General features: G+C 46.4%; 1 protein-coding gene across 3 annotated transcripts in view; it reads left to right on the top strand.

The window, feature by feature from the left end:
* Csmd2 (CUB and Sushi multiple domains 2) overlaps positions 1-20,141 on the top strand; it is a 550,287-nt gene that overhangs the window by 107,815 nt on the left and 422,331 nt on the right. For all 3 annotated transcript variants that reach the window (XM_060379514.1, XM_060379513.1, XM_060379515.1), the window contains exon 3: positions 17,802-17,914. In XM_060379514.1, coding sequence (XP_060235497.1) covers positions 17,802-17,914 — 113 coding nt within the window. The remainder of the gene's footprint in view (positions 1-17,801; positions 17,915-20,141) is intronic.

Here is a 20,141-nt window from a genome sequence, read left to right as displayed (position 1 = left end):
AGGAGTGGCTGCATTGTCTTCCTCTGTGGCCTGGTAAGGCTGCTCCCCTCTCAGGGGGAGGTGACCAAAGAACAGGCCAATCAGTTCATGTCAGACAGTCTGTGTTCCCATTCCTATGGAACCCACTTGGACACTGAACTGCCATGGGCTACATCTGAGCAGGAGTTCTAGGTTATCTCCATACATGGTACTTGCTTGGAGTATCAGTCTCAGGAAAGATCCCTGTGCTCAGATTTTTTTGGTTCTGTTGCTCTCCTTGTGGAGCTCCTGTCCTCTCCAGATCTTACTATTTCTTACTTCTCTCATAAGATTCCATGCACTCTGCCCAAAGGTTGGCCATAAGTCTCAGCATCTGCTTTGATAGTCTGCAGCACAGAGCCTTTCAGAGGCCCTCTGTGGCAGGCTCCTAACTTGTTCCCTGTTTTCTCCAAAGAAGGAGAAGACTGGTGTCCATCCTCTTTGTCTTTCTGGATGGAGATTGAGCATTTTAGCAAGAGTCCTCCCTCTTGATTAGTTTCTTTAGTAGGTTTTAGTAGGTTTATTGTATATTATATGTCTATATGAGTGAGCATATACCGTGAGTGTCTTTCTGCTTCTGGGATAGTTCACTCAGGATGATAAAAAGGTGCATTTTAATATTCAATCACAGCAGAGGTACAAATCTAAATGACCAACAAATATATTAAACTCAGACCAGCTTCTATTTAGAAAGGTAAAAATAGAAGTGGTGTTGCAATGATATATATCTAACACTGGACAAAATGGATATGGTTGGCAGATCTTGGGAGGAAGACCTACATCTTTATCCCAAATCATAGGGAAGGCCTTGAAAGTTCTGAGCAGAGAAGCAGACTGTCCTGACTTCAGTTGGTGCTGCTGGAGGCCAGGTTGTGCGCAGTTTGTAGGTACATAGACGGGGAAGGAGGGGGCCTGCTTAGGAGATGTTGGCAGTGACAGAGGGGAGATCAGCTGCTCGTCTGGTGTGGTCCAGGATGACAGGCATGTGATGTTAAGAAGGGGCTGGTTTCTGGATACCCTTATGTAAATGCCTCTGTGTAGGGTGTGTGTGTGTGTGTGTGTGTGTGTGTGTGTGTGTGTGTATGTGTGTACATGAGTGCCTGCATGCGTGCATGCGGTGTTTGTGTGTGGTATATGTATGTGGTATATGTGTATACATGTGTATGTGAGTGTACGTGCCCAGGTGAACATGAGTGGAGGACAGAAGACAGCATTAGGTGTCTTCCTCTATTGCTCCTCCTTTTACTTTCTGAGACAGGGTGCCTTATTGACCCTGGAGCTTGCTGGTTGGCTAGGCTGGCTGCCCGGTGACAGACAGAAGGGAATCCTTCTGCCTTCACCATCTCAGTTCTGGGATTATAGGCACACCACCACGCCCACGTGTATGTGGTGCTGGGGGTTGAATTCGGTCCTGGTGCTTGGGTAGCATCTCATCCCCGGTGCTGGCTCTCCAACCCTGTAAACGCCTCCCTTCGAGGATGAACTCCTTGAGGGCCACAGACGGCTTGTGAATATCTGCTCTCAAAAGCAAGCATAGCACATGACATTTAATCAGGTGGATATTTTTTTGCATGAATGACTATGAGCAAAAATTACTAAATGTTACCAGTGGGAACAGTCAGCTTCAGGTCTTTTTTTCAAATCTATCAGATCTCTTTGATCATTGAGCAAATCTCAAGCAACATCTTGCTTAGGCTTCCCAAGTTGCTACCAAAAATAAGATTGTCCGTGTTCAAGTCTTACAAGGTCTGCTGCCTTAGCTGTGCTCCTTATTTTTGCATAAGGACTTCTCCAAGCCATTAGTACACAAAAGTTCTTAAACCTTCTTCATTCAAGGTGCCAGTAATACCTCCACCATTGTCCCATGGTGCTTCATGGGTAAAAAGAAGAGCCCATCGGCCCCACATATTAAATAGTTAGAACCAAATAACTCTCTCTGTGTGTATTCGTGTGTGTACAACTTTATAGTAGCTAAAAGATAAATATAAGTTGAAAGATTTCAATTGAGTTCTTAATAACTATAGCCAGGGTCAGGGTATATGGCTCCATCAGTAAAATGCTTGTCATGCGAGGATTTAGGATCTGAGTTCTGATCCCTACCACCCATGCACAAACCTGGGCATGGTTGTGTAAGCCTTGTAATCCTAGCACTCAGGAGGATCCCTGGAGCTTGCTGGCCAGCTCCTTAAACATGAAACTCACTAATTTGGTAAGATGAGGGTTAGTGGAATGACTCAGTGGACAAAGGCTCTTTGCTGACTCCTGTGGGCACCTCCACATGTTCATCTGTGGCGTGTGCTAACCCTTCCGTACAGCGTAAACCAGTGTAAATAAATTTGAATATGATAAGAGAGTAACAGAGGAAGACATTTAATATCAACATCTGGCTTCCACATGCATGGGCTCACACATGCTGCCAGGTGGATACTGCATACATGTAGCCATACAAACTTGTATTCATGCCACACACACACACACTCACTCACACACGAGCGCATGTATAGAGGGATGGAGGGACAGAGGAAGGAAAGCAGGGAGACTAATAGACTAGTGGAAGGTACAGACTTGCTGCTCAGAATCTCCACTCTTGGAACTGAGTTGAAGACGGCCAGCCTCCTACCCTGTTGCACCCACTATCCCATGACACTCATTTTGTGTCACACCAAAGCCCCAGGCCATAGCCCTGCAAAGGTATATTATGTGATAGGACACAACTTGATGACAAGGCTGCTCTCCCCACCATTCTTCAACCCGACACACGCTACCCCAGAGTCACTGTGAGTTTCTGGTATCATCATGATAGTTGGGAGCCACGGCTCAGTTTCATACGGGGCATGACTTGTTCACCTTCTCAGGAAAATCTGCTCTCACCCCCCTGAATGCCCTTCTGTACCACAGCCGGGGTACCCAGTTGGCAGGCCCAGGAGCTGCAGTATTCTGGAAAGCACTTCTGCTCCGAAAACCCCTGTGCTTGGTGAATTTGCATTCTGCCTGGGCACAACAGCTTCCCTATTTTTAGACCTGTTTTAGCAGGTGGGCCTTTTCTGACTCCAGTTCTTGGCCTTGAAGCCAGTACACATCCTAGAAGAATACATGGGGACTCAGAAGTTACCATCACTTCCATCCAAGCATGCCTGGTATTGGTACCCTGGCCTCTCCGAACAAATGTACCTGTGCAGCCGAAAGCAGAGGTTTCTACAACCAGGGTTATCTTCTGGAGAGACTGGATCCCCCCTGGAGAAAAGTCTTTGGGAGCTGGATTGTCTTTTCAGCAGGCAGCAGGCCATTGCCAGCTCCCCCTGAGAAAATGGAGGTTTAAGGCTCTCAGTACGTCAAACAGCAGTATCAGGGTCTTCAACTCTTGGGGCAGCCTCAGCCCTGGCTGCTCTGTCTTGCAATCACTGGAGACTCTAAGGACTCTAGGATCAACAGTGTCATGGTCTCTTGGCTAATGTAGACACTCCCCGGCCTCCGTGAGGATCTGTCAATTCTGAGAGCATTTCACCACAATGCATGGAAGCCTGATTTTTTTTTTTTCTAAGTTTTCCAGTTTGGGAAGCTCTTGATGAAATGCAAATGGGAGTTTCCAGAGAGAGCATGAGTCTCTAGGGGTGTGGGAGGGGGTCTGTGTATTGTGTGTGATTATGACTAATGTCCATCAATTACCTGCTAATTACTAGATGATACCCATAATGATAGTTCTGTTTTTAGCTTAATGGTTTATGTATCTAGCAAGTGGCTGCTGTCTGGTGTGGAGCTGCTAACACATCAAAACGCTATTTGCCCAGCTTGTCAGTCTGAAAAGTTTGCTTACATTTGCTCTTTTATTTCCAAGGTCAATTGACATGACTTTTTTGGATATCATTGTTTGATGTGCTAAAAGCCTTAAATAAGAACCACTCAATAAATGCCCAATTGGCTATATTACTGTTTACTCCTAGATAATTCTATATTAGTCGTGCTCTTTAAGATCAAGAGTAGCTATATGCATGAATGGACCTCAGACAAGGGACTTTATTGCCAGGGCCTCAAATCTCCAAATAGCTGGGTGGGATTTAAGACTCCCAAGAATCCGAGCGACAGCCAGTGTAGCAATAGCCTGGATACCCTGACCTGCCTTCCCCGAGCACATCATGTCCCCAGAAAGGGTTCCACAGAACCTCAGTATACAGCAGGCACAAAGAGTAGAAGAGCCTGAATCATTAGAGTTTGGGAACTTTTGCATTAGAAGCCATTTCTGCCTGAGAAGTTTTCACTGACTGACTGTGTGTGTGTGTGTGTGTGTGTGTGTGTGTGTGTGTTCACTCATGTGCTAACTGGCTGGTGGTAAGCCCCAGGTGTATCTGTCCCCATCTCCACAGCACTGGGACTCTGACAATGCTCAGATTTTTCATGTGGGTTCTAGGGGATCCAACTCAGGCCCTCATGTTTGCAAGGCAAGTGCTTTACTGAATGAACAATCTCCCCAGGTCCCTACCTTAGTTTATTAAAGCCCCACAGGCTCTTTCTGTTTGCTTCTGAAAAGTCCCGGCTCGCCCGTGCTGAACGCAGCAGCCCCAAGTCTCTGTTTAATCAGTGAACACCCTGACACTCATTTTGGAAAGCAGCTCTTCTAGGTTCTGGGTCCTCCCCAGCCCTCCCAAATATCCCACTGTTGGAATCACATTTTAAACTTGTAGCAACCCCATCTTCCAGGGTGCTTCCTGGCTTCCTCTCTACTTTCTTCTGCCCCCTCCCCTTCATGACATGTGTTACAAAGTCTGTCTTTCCTGAGTGTTTCCTGGGAACGCCATATTCAAGGCTGTCTGAACGCCCTGGTGTCTCAGCCTACTCCATTACTCCATGGGCAGAGGTCACTTTCAGTCTGCCTTATGCCGGAGAGGTCAGAGGTAAACCTCTGGCATCTTCTTCGGTTGCTCTCTACCTCGTTTCGTTTATTTGTTTTGTTTTTGTTTTTAATACAGGGGCTCTCACCTTTTTTAAGCTGAAAATTGCAGGTTTGCCTAGGCTAACAAGCTGGTAAACTCTAGATACTCCTGTTTCCACCTGCAGGGACTGGAGGATTTCCAGCAAGGCTCTGAGTTCCTCAGTCCACATCTGAGGGTCTCTTCATCCTGGTGGCCATATGTTTAGGATGGATGCTTTTGAGACTGTGTGGCTGTCCATAGAAATGCCAGTAGGTCTATGGCAATGATAGTAGGTCTATCCATCCATCCATCTGTTCGTCCGTCTGTCCATCCATCCAACCATCCATCCAGAAACCTTCCTGAAGCTTGAGCAGGACACTCACAGAGTCTTCAGTCTGCTCAGGAGGCTCTGACCTGAACACAACAACTTCAGTTAAGAATTTTCTGATACTTGGGATCAGCGTTTGGAAGAAAACAGGATTTGGGTCAGGAAAGACCAGGTTCTGATGTGGCCATTAATCATATTTTTTTGTTTTCTGATGCTTTGACATCTTGGGTGGGAGGGCCATGGCTTGCTAATGTGAGACAGAAAAACCAGAACCTTGTTCTTTATCAAAATATCCATCCCAAAATCAGCTGCCTCCTCTACTGCTCTCTCAAGTGAAATGCTAGGACTTGGACCCTACCATGGCATCATGTCCGTGGAGTGGGTCCTGATGCAGCAAAGCACTGTCCCACCTTGCCTTGTTCTTCCCTGCAAGTCACAATAAAGGACTTAGCCCTACCCCTGCCCCCAAACCTTCTGTCTCCTACAGACCGCAGTACTCCCCCAGTGACCCTGTCCTTTTGGGAACTCTGTCAAACTCTTTTTTTGTCTTTTCAGACTGTTGAGACAGTGTCTCATTGTGTAGCCCAGGCTGGCCTTAACTCACTATGTAGCACAGGCTGTGCTGAACTTGAGACAGTCCTCTTGTCCTAGTCTTCAAAGTGCTGGGATTACAGGCATTGAAGCACTGTATCTGACTCCAGACTCTGTTTACAGTATCTCTTGATCTGTTGGCCACTCTGAACTTGACAATACTAAAAGCTACATTTGAAAGCACTGTGTCAACAAACCTTCCCATCCCAACGGGAAGTTTTGTTTTCTTTTCACCAACGCTTACTTCTTTCTAATCATGTGTGTTCTGAAAGGGCTAATTAGCTCTCTGTTTCATGGAATGATACTGGGATCCTAGGTGAATAAGGTTCAGAATCACTGCAATAAGGGACCAGCGAGGGGACTTGGCAAAAAGCGCTCCCCACTAGATACAGCATGCTTCCCAGCTCCCCAAACTTCTATGAACCAAACCCAGCTCACGGCCAGCTCGGACCTCATTGGGTTGGGAAGGCTTCATTCCCCTGGGCCTGTATGGAAAGCCTAGAAATTCAAGGATGTCTGGCGTCCTTGAGAACTCCATGGACTTTGGCAGGGATCTCAGCATGTAGAGTAGACTAGTCTGAAAAAGTCAAGATGCCTCATGCAGAAATGAAGCTGAGACACTGTGATGAGATTTGAATGATGAAGTCGCTTAGATGACAGCTGTGCGTTGGGGTGGGGAAATGACAGAGTGTTCTGCAAAGGAAGCAGAATACACGAGTATCTTGAGGCTGGGGCACTGAAGGAATGGAAGCCATTATTGTCCAGGAATGGGGACCAGAGGGACATAGGGAAGAGCACACTGTCATCATTTGGTTTCTGCACACATGGTGGGAAGTGGATTCTTATGAGTCATTTTCATTAGTGTCTTCAAATTCTCAATTTGAAGACCCCTTCATTGCCTGTACTGTGGACGGACCAGTGACTGCAACCCTTGAAATGCCCCCAGCCAAAGACGATGGGAAGGATCAGGGCCAGGAAGAAAGCGGAGCAGTAAATATGGCTGGTTTGGGTCAGGCAAGCATGTGCTCTCCCCGGAGCTTCTGCTCTTGACTGTAAGAACTGTAGAAAGCTGTGGGTGGGTTCTGAACTAAGAGTGGAGGCCTGGGTATTACCAGTTTCCAGGGCTCTGGGTTACTCCAGACAGGACTGTAAAAGCAGACAGAGGACGGAGGAGGAGTTGACACACACACACACACACACAAACACACACACGAGAGAAAGAGAGAGAGAGAGAGAGAGAGAGAGAGAGAGAGAGAGAGAGAGAGGGAGGGAGGGAGAGGAAGAGAACAAGAGCATATGCCATAAATGGAAGCAGAGACTCACTTTGCAAGTCTGGCCATATTCATAGAGTCTATATGGCTGATGGCAAAAGCAGCAGAACTGGGCTTCCCTACCACCATTTTGTCATGTGCCCCTCCTCTCTGCCACTGGAAGACCCTCTCATCCTTTTAGTATCATCTCTAACTTTGGACGAAAGTTAGAAAGACTGAAAGTTTGACCTTCTCTTCTAATAGGCAGCATTCTCTGGCCTCAAAGTCAGCAGCTAGTCAGAGCTAACCTCAGAGGGAATGGGCTAGTGGAGAGAGAGGGAAAAGGATGCTTTATGTATCCAAATATCCAAGATTTAACTCACCCCAGGTCCAGCATTATTGCCTTTGAGTGTTCTGAGCTAGAATTATCTACCAACCTAGGGAAGCAGCAGAGTGCTGGTAAACACCCGATTAGAGGAAATGCCTAGCAAACCGCAGCTCCATATATTGCAAGTGATAAAACTGTAATTGTTTGTTGACAGTGTACATTAGCTATTCTCAGCTTGTGTCAATATAGTAGCAAAGAGCCAGGGTCTAGGAATCTGCAGTGACAGCACAGGAGCACCACCGAGCTAACTTGGGGACCAGGATTCACAGTTTCCACACAGTAGAGGAAAGTACTCCCAAAGACACCTGCACAAGAAGAGCCCTGGCAATCTGGAAGTTCCCCCATGGCATTAGTTCCTTTTCTCAATGTGCTAGCCAAATGTCACCACACAGAAGAGACTTGGAGCAGGAAGGATTTATTTTGACTCATGGCTTTAAAGAGGTACAGTCCATGATGGTGAGAAAGGCAGAGTCTATGGTTGCGAGAGAACATGGCTCAACTCCTCACACCTTGGTAGATCAGCAAGCAGGACCAGAAGTGGGGCTTGGCTAAAACTCTCAAGGCTGGGCCCCATGTCCTGAAGTGTTCAGTACCTCCCAAGGAAATGTATTAGGGACCAAGGTTCATGTGCCCGTGAGGAACATTTCATATGGATTTATAACAACCGTGATAGTGTGTGTCATTAAAAAACAAAGTCTCACTGTTGGTCGGTGAAGGAGAAGGCTCTACCCGGGCTGAGTCTGAGATACGGACACAGCAGCAGCGTTCTAGTAGACACAGGCAAGAGGTCCATGGCATCTGCTGTGAACTAGGCTGACCAAGGAGGCAACAAGAGTCATAGGGGTGGGACTGGGAAATCAGAGCCAGTGTGGCTGAGCCTCGTTGGAGGTGAGGATAAAGCAGAAGTCTGTCACTGGCACCATTGAGGATGAGACAGGGCTTCTGGTACATCAGAAAAGCCAGAAGAAACTAACATCCAAGTGAGTGGAGATCTGTGGAGATCAGTCCATCTCCAGTGAAAACCCAGAATCTAATGGGAGTCTTCATTGTATAGAAATACAATACGGACCACAAACGTAATTTTTTAGCTTTTAATTTTGAAAAAAGTACTGTGCGTTCTAGTATTACCTACCAACTAGATAGAATCTACAGTCCACTGGGAAAAGAGCTTCTGCACACAACCGTGGGGATTTTCTTGATTGGACTGACTGAGGTGGGAGGACCTGTCCCCTGGGGGTGACACCATTCCATAGGTTGAGGCCCCGGATGGAATGAAAAAGGCAAAAGTGCGCCGAGCATTCATCCTTTGCTCTCTGCTCCTGATTATGGGTGTTATGTGACAAGCTGCTTCAAGCTCCAGCTGTCCTGACTCCCCTGCCATGACCAACTCTGTTTTTGAACTGTGAGCCTGAATAAGTCCTTTCTCCCTGAAGGTGTGCTCTTGTTGAGGTATTTTACCAGAGCAACAGGAGAAAGACACTTACACAATGATGGGCTCTTAGGAATTTGCAAAGATAGTACGGAGAGGTCCGGATTACCTTTCACTCAGACTTCTCTGCTGCTTACATCACGTGTGACTGGAGTACAGTGAAAGCCTGGAGTCTGACGCTCCGGCAACAGGTGTGTATGCTTCTGAGACAGGCAAGTGTAGGGATAGGTTAGCAGCCCAGGACTTTGTTGGCTCAAGTTGCACACACACACTCATTCCCAGGCACTCGACTTAGCAACCTGTGCTGCCGCCTGCACTGAGCTGCACGCGCCGCTCACCACACATAGCAGTGAGGTCACTGTGTTATATAGCCGTGTGGTAAATAAATGGGATTGGGCTAAATCTGTTTATTAGCCCTATAATTATCACGGCGGAATTATCTAACCCGCTATTATGATCAATAAGACACAGACACCTGTTATATTTTATAATTGCCTTAAAACACCTTAGGCTAGGCAAATAATTCCACCTACGCTATTTCAATAACCTCCCCCTTCATCTCCCAGCCCTATTCCAATGCTGTCCACCTTAACCATTTCTATCTGGCCTATCTCTCATCCATAATTCCATAAATACTTGCTTATCCTTTATCTGGATCACTCCTTTCCAGGACACTTTCAGAGTCCTTCCCCCTGGCCCATGTGGTTCCTTTTCCAAGCTTACCCATCGTGTCTTCTTCTTCCCTCCTCTTCCCATCTGTCTGCTTCTGTGAATCCCTAAGGCCCAGGAACCATAGCGACCCCTACCTTCTTCCGCCCTGCCCAGGTGTAGGCCTTTTTAATTAACCAATCAGGGATAATTGGGGAACATTCCTTTTCATCACGTGGTTCCAGGAGATAGTTCAACAGAATAACAATATCTGTGGTAGGGCGGTAATCAGATTGCAAGGCACTGAAATCAGCATTTGAATAAGCCCCAGACCGACCCCCCAACATATAACTCCTCATCCACCTCTAGTAACTGCCTCTTTGTGGCAAACAGCTGGAAACTAAGGGGAGTGGCCTGAGCCAGTCTAGACTGGTTTGAGGTGAATGCTCAGTAAGGCAAACTGTCCTCTGAGTGAACCTTTTGGGATAATTCCCTGTTTGTCATTTTATAGCAAGCATGTGATTAAACAGATGCACCATGGGAAATACATACGCGGTGCATTTTTATAATCCAAGTGTGCCAATCAAAACAGGAGATCACCTGTATCTCACTCCTAGCAACAAACCCTTCTCCTCCTCAGCTCAAAAAAGAAAGTCCCCAACGGTAACCAGGTCCTGGTGGGTACTTCTCACTCAGAGTCCCCCTCTCTGGCAGAGCATCTGCTCCGTAACTCCACTTTGCTTCTGAATAAACCATCTTCCTCCTTTGCTATTTGTACTTTGTTGGTTCTTTTAGCCAGATGCCAAGACCCTGGGAAGACTGGTCCAGACAGAACCCACCAGTAATGCTTCTGTATCATTTTTTTATGACAATAAAGTCTGTAACCCTCAACCACAACCACTCCACAATATTAGCCCCTCACACAAAAATTGCCCGGCACCACCCTTTTCCTGGCCACCCCACTCTCTTCTTCCCACCACCCCTAACCCACTCATCTGTTTTTATACCCCACTAATTTGACCACTTCAAAATGGCTGTGCAGAGGCTACACTTGCGTGGTGCTCTTGTAACCCCAGCACTTGGAAGGTAAGGTAGGAGGGTCATGAATTCCAGGCCAGACATGGCTACATTGAGAGTCTGAGACCAGCTTGGGCACATGAGATCCAGCTGCCGTGAATTGGGGTCACCGGGAGGAAGTAGTATTTACATCTGTGAGGAAAGGACCTGGGGACCAGAGCCAGTCACGTTCCCCTCCTCACAAAATAAATGTCATACAAATGGAGTCTCAGGGCTCATGATCCTTTGGGGGTCCCTTCATTTTCCACTGAGCCTGATGTAGTGGGCATGTGCCCACTGTGCTCCAGGTCTGTTTCTCATTCCCTTCTATGGCTGGGCAGCATTCCGTGGGGGCCTAGTGCAGGCTGTTTAACCGGGCCTCTGTTACTATGGGACATTAGGCTTGTTTCCAGAATTGAGTCATTAGGAGCAGAGCTCCTGTGGACAGCCACACACAGGTTTTTGTGTGGAAATAAGTTCTCACTTGGGCTTGTTGTCACATACCTATAATCCCAGCACTAGGGAAGGCAGAGGCAGACAGATCTCTGTGAGTTCGAGGCCAGCTTGGTCTACGAAGGGAGTCCAGTACAGGCAAAGCTACGGAGAGAAACCCTGTCTTGAAAAACCTAAATAAATAAATAGAGAAATAGAGAAATAAATAAATAAATTCACGTCTCTGAGATGGATGTCCAGCGATGTAGTTGCTGCACTGTGCAATTAGTACCAATTAGTACGTGGGAGTGTTTTCTTTTGAGAAACTGCTGGACTCTTCTCAGAGTATCGGCGTATTTTTACATTTCCATCAGCAGTCGCCCTATGCCATCACCAGCATCACGTAAAGCTATGGTCTTATTTTAGTTATGTGAATACATAGCACTCACATCTCACTGGGTCTTTTTACTTTTTATTTGGGGAATTTCACACGTGAGCATCGTACTTAACATCACCCCCACCATCCCTCTCCCTGCTCCATCCTTCACGAGCCTCCCCTCCCTCCCTCTCCCTTTCAAATTCATGACCTCTTCCTCGATTGATGTTGTTATAGGTGTGTGTGTACAGGCACATATATGCATGCATTCATACACACACACACATTCATTTAGTGTTGCTCATGTGTTTAGAGCTGGCCACATGGGATTGGATAACCTGCCAGGATGGTCACCCCTGGAGAAAACAGATTCTCCCTCTTTTGGCAGTTGTTGGTTGCCCCAGATCTTCGTCGAGGAGTGAGACCTTGGGAAATTTCTCTCCTCCACACTGGCCTGATGTTGTCCTTAGGCATGTCTTTTTAAGGCAGTCATGCTGCTGAGGTTTCAAGGGCACCGCTGTTGGAAGGCACTGCTTTTCGCCAGCCGTCCTGACCCTGTATATCTTACAGTCTTCCTGCTCGCTCTGCGGAGTCGCCCTAAGCTTCAGCTGTGGGGGTTGTGTTGTGCTTTCTCAGCTGGGATTGGCCACCATGCTGTTCTCTGCATTTTGAACAGTTTCGGGTCTCTGCAATAATCACCATCTGCTGGAGAGGGAATTTTCTTTGGCAAGGTGTGAGAGTTACACCTATCTGTGGGTATAATAAAACCATTTAGGATATACTCAGGGATTATATTGGTGTAGGAAATAAGCATAGTAGGTTAGTTCGCATGGTGTCTGATTTTTGCATTTTCTTGGATTGCTAAGATATTCCCCATCTTTTCATGCTCATTTGCCATCCATATATCCTTTTTGGTAAATGAATCTTTATTTTTCTGATTGTCTAGTTGGGTTGTTCTGTCCTTTCCTTGCTTTTAATCCTAGGGGAAAACATGCAGTCTCATACCACTCAATGGCACCAACTGGGCATGTTGCAAATGGTTTTCACAAAGTTGGAAAAAGTTTCTCTCTGTTTGTAGCTTCCGAATATGTGTGTGTGTGTGTGTGTGTGTATGTGTGTGTGTACATGTGGCATATGTATATATGTGTATGAATGTATATATGTGTTTGTGTGCATATATACACACAAATATATATCGTATATAAACATATGTCATACAGATGTTGAATTTTTGTCAAATGCTTTTTTTTTTACACCAGCTGATATGGCGAACAAATGTTTTGCTTTTAGCCTGTCAATATGGCAGTGCTGATGATTTGTTTTCAAATTCTGAAGCAGCCTTGCCTTCGTAGAGTATTCCCCTTCCCCCTGCCTTTGATCATGGTGTCTGATTACCCTTGTGTGCTGTGGAATTGCCTTTGCTCAGAGTGTGCTTAGGATTTGGGGGCTGATGTGCACATAGGATGTTGCTGGTCTTTGATTTTCATTATTTGCCCCGTCTTTGGTGGTATGGGAGTACTGGCCTTATCGTAGGAGTGTGGAAGGGTTTTTCCCCTTTAAATTGTTTGGAAGAGATTGTGCCCTGTAGAATTGGGGTTCATTTGTCTTGATACAATTAGTAGGATTCTCCACTGAATCTTAATACTGCATATTCCTTTTGAAAGAGTCTCCTTTAAGAAAAAGGCTTATTTTGTTATTTTTATTCATATGTATGTGTGATGTTCTGTGTGTGAGGGAGCCAGCAGAGGTCAGAAGAGGGTGATGGATCCCTGGGAGCTGAAATTACAGGCACTTGTGAGCCTCCTGGAGTGGGTGCTAGGAACTGAACCCTGGTCTTTTCTCAAAGGGCAATATAGCTTTTCACCACGGAGCTGCCTCTCCAGCCCTTCCCTTTTAGTGAGTTTGAAGGTTACCAGCTCAATTTGCATAAACAGTGTAAGGTTAATCGAATTGGCAAAGGTATGGAAATGTGTGCTTTTTAGGTAACTGATCATTTTCATTTAATTTGTGGAGAGTGTGTCTTCTGTAGTCATGGCTCTTATTTTAATAACTGCAAAACTGCGCTTCCTTAAACCTTGCCAACTCCGAATATCTGCCAATCCAATAAATGAAGAGTGAATCTCTAGATGTGATCTTCATAGGTTTCTTCTTTTTTCTTTTTTTAATTTTGGATTTGTGCGCGTGCGCAGGTGCTTGCGCTCAGTGTTTGGGGGTTTAGTTCCACAATGTGCTAATCCGCTTGAGTGTTGGATGTATGTGTGTGCACACGTGGATGTACCTGCTCACGTGCACGCATCTGGAGGCCAGAGGTTGCTATCAGCTGTCTCCCTCTATCACTCACCATCATTCGTTTTTAATTGTTTTTTTTAAGTTTATCATCTTATTTCACACATGTGGGCGTTTTGCCTGCATGTATGTTTGTGCACCCGGCACAGAAGAGAGTACCACCCTCCCTGAACCTGGAGTAACAGACAGACGGTTGTGAGGCATCGTGTGGGTGCTGGGAATTGAACTTGAGTCCTCGCCTGGGGCAGCCAGTGCTCTCCCTCAGCAAGCCACCTCTCCAGCCCGCTCTACTTAATTGTTCAGTTGGGGTTTCCCTGAACCCGGAACTCCCTGACTGGCTAGCCTGGCTGGCCAGCAAAAGCCCAAGATCTTCTTGCTTCTGCTTCCCAACAAGGGAACTATAGACACGGCCATCTGTGCCCAGCTTTTACAAGGGGTGCTGGGAATCTGCATTCAGGTCCCCAAACTTGGGCAGCAAGCTTTTATTTTTTGAAACAAAGTCCCTCACTGGCCCAGAGTTCACCATGTAGACTAGGATGGCTGGCCAGTCAGCTCCAGGGATCCTAGATCTCTGTCTCCCCATTGCCGGGATTGAGAGCACATGCCAGCCGTGCCCAGCGCTTTCCACTTTCAGCCTGGTGTCTGAAGACAGAACCCAGGATGATTGTGCATTCAAACCCTGTGCTTTACCCCTCCAGCTGTCTCCCCAACACTGTTTTTTTTTTTTTGTTGTTGTTGTTTTATTTTGATCACCCTTCAGGGTTTGTGTGTCTTTGTCCTTGTCTTCACCTTCTCACTTACTGATTTGTAAGCAGTCCCCTAGCTATGTATGGTTTGTGCAATCTCCAGTTTATGTATTCTCTTTACCCCTGTACTGTTGCTTTTGTCTCCCTCTCACACACACACAAGCACACGCATGGACGCACACTTTTAATTTTCATGTAGTTCATCCAGTAGATATTTAAGGCCTCCGGGGTACCAGGCTGTATCTGCACTTAATCAATTTTAAGAGGTAGACGCTCAGGTCAGCCTGGCTTCAGACAAAACCAAAGGAGAGAAGGAAGAGGCACCGATGTGTGTAGGTAGGCCCTGAGGAGCAGCATCTTCACGTGGGTGGAGCCTGACCGGTCTGGCAGCACTGTGTGTGGTCAGGCCTGTCTCCCGCCCCACTGCTCACTTTACCTCTGAGGCGATACCATTTGCTCTGCTAACATGAAAGACCCCTGGTAGTCCAGAGCTTACATTTTGCTGATTTAAGATCCAAAAATGAGAGGCTTTCAGGGTCTTTGGCTTATACCAAACGAAGGAGTCAGGGTGGCCATGCTAGGGTGATGTCAGCTCTGTCCTCCTCTCCACACCTTGAACCAGTCCGTGAAGGCGAGAGATGGTGTGAGGACAGGTCCGAAGCGGATGGGAAGATAGGTATAAGTCAGAACTCTGCGCTGTGTGGATAGCTCCCTGGCAGAATGGAGGACAGGAAGAGGCAAAAGAAGGTCTCCAAGCCGAGCCTTCTGAGAAGAACCATTCTCCTCCTTACAGGCTTCTAAAATTCTGTTTCCTTGTAATATAGGTGATAAAAAAGACTGTTTGCAGTACATGTATGTATGTGTGCATGTGTACATAGCTGTGTGTGCATCTGTATGTGTGTGCATTTATGTATGTACATGTGTGCATGCATGTATGTGTGTGTACATGTGTGCATTTGTGTGTACATGTGTCTTGGGAATGTAAATATGGAGTGAGGTAGGAAAGCCTTGTTAGATGCCTTTATGCACTGACACACTGAAATGTATTTTCTCACCCACGATCACCTTTTCTTCCCATTCAATTGAGTTTATTTTAAAATTAACATTAATCTTACAAGATTGAGGTAGTGGGAGGTGTCATCCAGCGTGGGACTTTTCACAGTTGGTATTTACAGATATGTGCTCTGACTTGTGGGAGCCCAAAGCTCTTCATGTGACACCTTACATGTCAAGATGATACACACCAGTGGGATTCACTGAGCGGAACTGAGTCTCCACAGATGTCCCAGCCTACCTAAAAACCAAGGTTGAAAGTGAACACTGAATTCGCTCCCAGTGCCTTCAAGGGCATGAGAGGAGGCAGGGGGAGTCCCAACAAGGGCTTGAAGGGCAAAGATGAAGAAGAGACTGAGCAATTTCACACCAGCCTGTGCACAGTTAGGTCTCAGGTGGGAGCTGTCATGCGCAGATGCCCCATGGTGGGAAAATGTGTCCTGAATGTGTTCTCTGGTGTTCAGTACTCATAGATAAATCGCGTGCGTACACACACACACACACACACACACACACACACACACACACACACTCCAGGCTGGCTCTGAAGTATGATTCTCCTGTCTCAGCCCCTGAGTGCTAGGCATTATAAGGCAAGTGTCACTATAGGTGTCCACTGTCATACTCTAAGCCTTAGAAGAACTTAAAAATGCCTCAGTGCTAAGCACTTATCACCTGAGACTCGGCAGTGCCTTTGTTTTTAACCTGAGCATTTCTTCCAATGTAAATTTTAGAAACAAAACATAAACATTTTTTCCCATTAAAAGCACGCCCAGCACGATTCCATTCCTGTGAAGTTATTTCATGGAATTATGGTCTCACCTGGTGATCCTTGCATCTTTTTGTATGTCAGCTGTCAAAATGATTGCTAGATTGTATTGGGCCCTTTATCTTTTCTGCTTTCTTCTTCTTTTATTAATAAGCACTTATTTTTTTATAAAATGGTAGATGTTCCTTTTAAAAATAAACAATCATAAGAGACATCCACACCCTGCTCCTAGGAGTCAGATGTGTTTTTCTCAGTAGGTGAACAAATCTTGTCTGAGAGCAGCTGTCAGTTGTAAATCCATCATGGATTCCTCTCAGGCCTTCAAAGGACCTCTGCCAGAAAGGGAGAAACTAGGAGATGAAACCAGAAAAAGGAAGAAAAAAACTACCAGCTCAGGAAGCAGGACTCCCACTCAGGGACCTGGCCTTGGCCTTGTGGAGTTGCCCTGCCATTTTTCTGTGTCAGAAGATACTGTTTCCGGTCCTTCCACTGGAGATCACTTTGCCCTTGAACTTTCTCTTTGTGCCTCTAGTTTGGGCTCCTTTCCTATTTCTCTCATTGTTAGTCAGCTTTGTGTTACTGTCACGACATGTCTAAACCGATCAACCTAAAAAGGGGAAAGGTTTATTTTGGTTCATAGTTTTGGACATTTCAGTCCATGGCCAGTTGTGCCCTTGTTGATTTGGGGCTGCATACTGTGGCTGCAAAGAAAAGCTGTTCATCTTAGAGCAGGCAGGAAGCAGAGAAAGAGAGTGTATGTGTTATGGGTAGGCGGTAGAGTGTTTGCCTAACACATGTGAGGCCATGGGGCTGATGGCAGTGGGGACAGAGTCCTAACACCACCTTCAAAAGCACAGCCAGTGACCTACTTTCCCCCACCAAGCTCCATGTCTGTCTTAGTGTTTCTATTGCTGCAGTGAGACACCATGGACAAAAAGCAAGCTGGGGAGGAAAGGGTTTATTCGGCTCACACTTCCACATTGCTGTCCATCACCAAAGGAAGTCAGGACAGGAACTCAAACAGGGCAGGGACCTGGAGGCAGGAGCTGGTGCAGAGGCCGTGAAGGGGTGTTGCCCACGGCTTGTTCCCCTGGCTTGCTCAGCCTGCTTTCTTACAGAACCTAGGACTACCAGCCCAGGGACTGCACCACCCAAAATGGGCTGGGCCCTCCCCCCCTCCATTGCTAATTAAGAAAGTGCGTATGGAGGCATTTTCTCAGTTGTGGTTCCCTCCTCTTGGGTAACTCTAGTTTGTGTGTCAAGTTGATATAAGAGCAGCCAGCACAACCTCCTAAAGGTTCTTCCACTTCCCAGTACTACGCTGAGGACCCGGCCTTCATTCAACACACTGGCCCTATCCAAACTCTGACATTGCTTCTGTTTAGATCTCTACTGTGCATCCGGCAGATACTCAACGAATCCTTAAGAGATATGCAGATTGTAATTAATATAAAAAATAAAAATTTAATAATAAAAAAAAAGATGTGCGATTTCCTCACGAGGTCAAACCTCTTTGTCTTTCAGGCTCACCGGCTTTCAGCTACCAGCCACCATCGTCAGTGCTGCCAGCACCTTGTCCCTGATCCTTATCAGTGACTATGCAGTCAGTGCCCAGGGCTTTCGTGCCAGCTATGAAGGTAGGTGTCTCCCAGTGGGACTGCAGGAGCTTGGAGTGCTGTCATAGCCACAGGCAGGTCTGGGCCCCTTCTGCTCAGGACAATAGGGCTGCAGATCTGAGCCTGCGCCTGCATGATACTAGTTAATAGGCAGTAACTCAGTTCCTACAGTTACCCCTTCCTGGACTCTCGGATTGTAGAGGCCAGCTGTCCTAGTTTCTCAAAAAGGCCTGGGGATATCTTCTGTGCCCTGTTCAACTGGTTTCGGGGTGTTTTCAGTTTCTGAACGCTGTTCTGTATTGCATTTGTTTCGATGAGGTGGCTCAGATTGGTTTTGAAAAGAAGAGCTATAAATTGTAAGTAAAAGTAAATAAGTAGCAGAGAGCTCAACACGGCGATGGCAAAGAGTCCGGATCACGTTAGTGGGAGGATAGTTCATTTTTCCTTAACAGTGTGGATTAGGGCTTCTTGGCTTGAGCTGTGCAAATGATTTCTGCTTCTCTTGGTCTGTTTAAAGACAGTGTCAGAATTCAAATTAACACTAATATCTTCAGATTATACACTATTATTATTATTAACTTTATTATGTTAGTTTAGAAGGTGGTTCTTGTACATCTCTGTCATATCCTTGGGAAATTTACATCTCATTAATAGGTAATTATGCCGCTCTTGGCTAAGACCTGAACTGCTATTTTGTGTTGCAGTCATTAATAGGCGTATTTTAAGACTGTTCATGATAATTAATAACAGCGATGACATAACACCCCAATAAAGCATGCCAATTACTCCAAAGCCTCTCTTCCTCACCTTTAAGAACTTAAAGTGTTAGTGATGCGCTCCTGAATGAAGCTGTAGCAGCACAGAAGTCAAGCCTACCACTGTCCAAAAGGCCAGGCGTACCCCAGTCAGAGTGGGTCAGGTCTCACCCCTGGTCCAGGGTGACCCAGCTGCGGGAGGGACAGGGAGGCAGTTGATGCGGCAACTGGATCCATTGAGGACCTCTTGAAAGATCTCAGGGCACACACTCCTGGGAAGGTTCCCCACTAAGTTGCGCAGGCCTTTAACCGAGGGCTCTGAGATGATCGTGCCCTGACCCCACCCACCATGACTGAGGGTCCCTGTCCTGACTGCCCACCTCACCTCAGCCCTGAACCTCCACATTACCTGAGTGGCTCTTGACAAAGACACACGCCTTTCACCTGAGGGCTCCTGAGATGCCTGTTTAAAAACGTGACGAGCTGCTCCCATTACCAAGTCTGAGAGCTTGGCCACCCTGTTTCTTTTTATAGAAAAAAAAAATCCCAAATCATTCAGTTTTACCAATGAAGACGCAGGAAGCCAAATGCCGTCTCAGAGAGGCAGAGAAAGAAAGCACCCAGCTGACCTTCCTACTCAGCTCACGTCCCAGAAGGAAAAAGCCAACAAGCCCAAAGCCAAAAGCCCAGGGCCGAAAGCTTGCTAGCTCAGCTCTTAGCCCAGGAGAGAAAGGCCTGCTAGCTCACCTGACAGCCCAGGAGGAAAAAGTCAAAATCCAAAGAGCTCAAAAAGCTCACTGTTCCCTGTTGGCTGGCTTCTTGCTGGTTTCTAGGGTTAACTTTATTAAATCCTGTGAACAGAAAGCTCTCGGATTAAAGGTGTGTGCTAGGGCTGGGTGAACCACACCACAACCGCAGGTTTACAATCAAGAGAACGTTCTTGGATTAAAGATGTGGGTGAGGGCTCAACCACACCAAACAAAAGACAGGTGTTTACAGTTCACAGTCCGGGTGTTCACAGTGGGATCAGATCTTTTGCAACAACCTTCACCTGGCCCTGCAACCAAACAGCCCCCGTGTTTGTGTCTCAGGCTTCTTCCTTGAGAGAAGCCTCTTTCAGAGCTTCTTCTTATTTTCTTCAGTAATGTATACTCACATACAAAGGAATGGATCTCATAACGACATACTTTAAAGTATCACATTTTTTACCATAGTCATCTTCCATTTTCTTCCTTTTTACTGTTAGTCTTTTTCCTCCCAAAGCATCCCCCTTGTACTTTCATTTTTCATAGTGTGTGTTTGTGTGTGTGTGTGAGTGTGAGTGTCTCTGTGTGTGACATGTGTATAGGTACATATTTGTGTTTGGTGCACATGCATGTGTGTGCATGCATGTGGAGGTCAAAGGTCAACTTTGGGCGTTCTTCCTCAGGAGCTATATACCCTGTTTGTTTGCTTGGTGTTTTTGTTTTGTTTTGTTTTGTTTTCAGTGTACT

The sequence above is a fragment of the Meriones unguiculatus genome, chromosome 3, assembly GCF_030254825.1.
Source record: "Meriones unguiculatus strain TT.TT164.6M chromosome 3, Bangor_MerUng_6.1, whole genome shotgun sequence".
In the NCBI taxonomy this organism is placed as follows: domain Eukaryota; kingdom Metazoa; phylum Chordata; class Mammalia; order Rodentia; family Muridae; genus Meriones; species Meriones unguiculatus.
The sequence above is the reverse complement of the archived record's forward strand: the minus strand, read 5'-3'. Positions and strand labels throughout refer to the sequence as shown.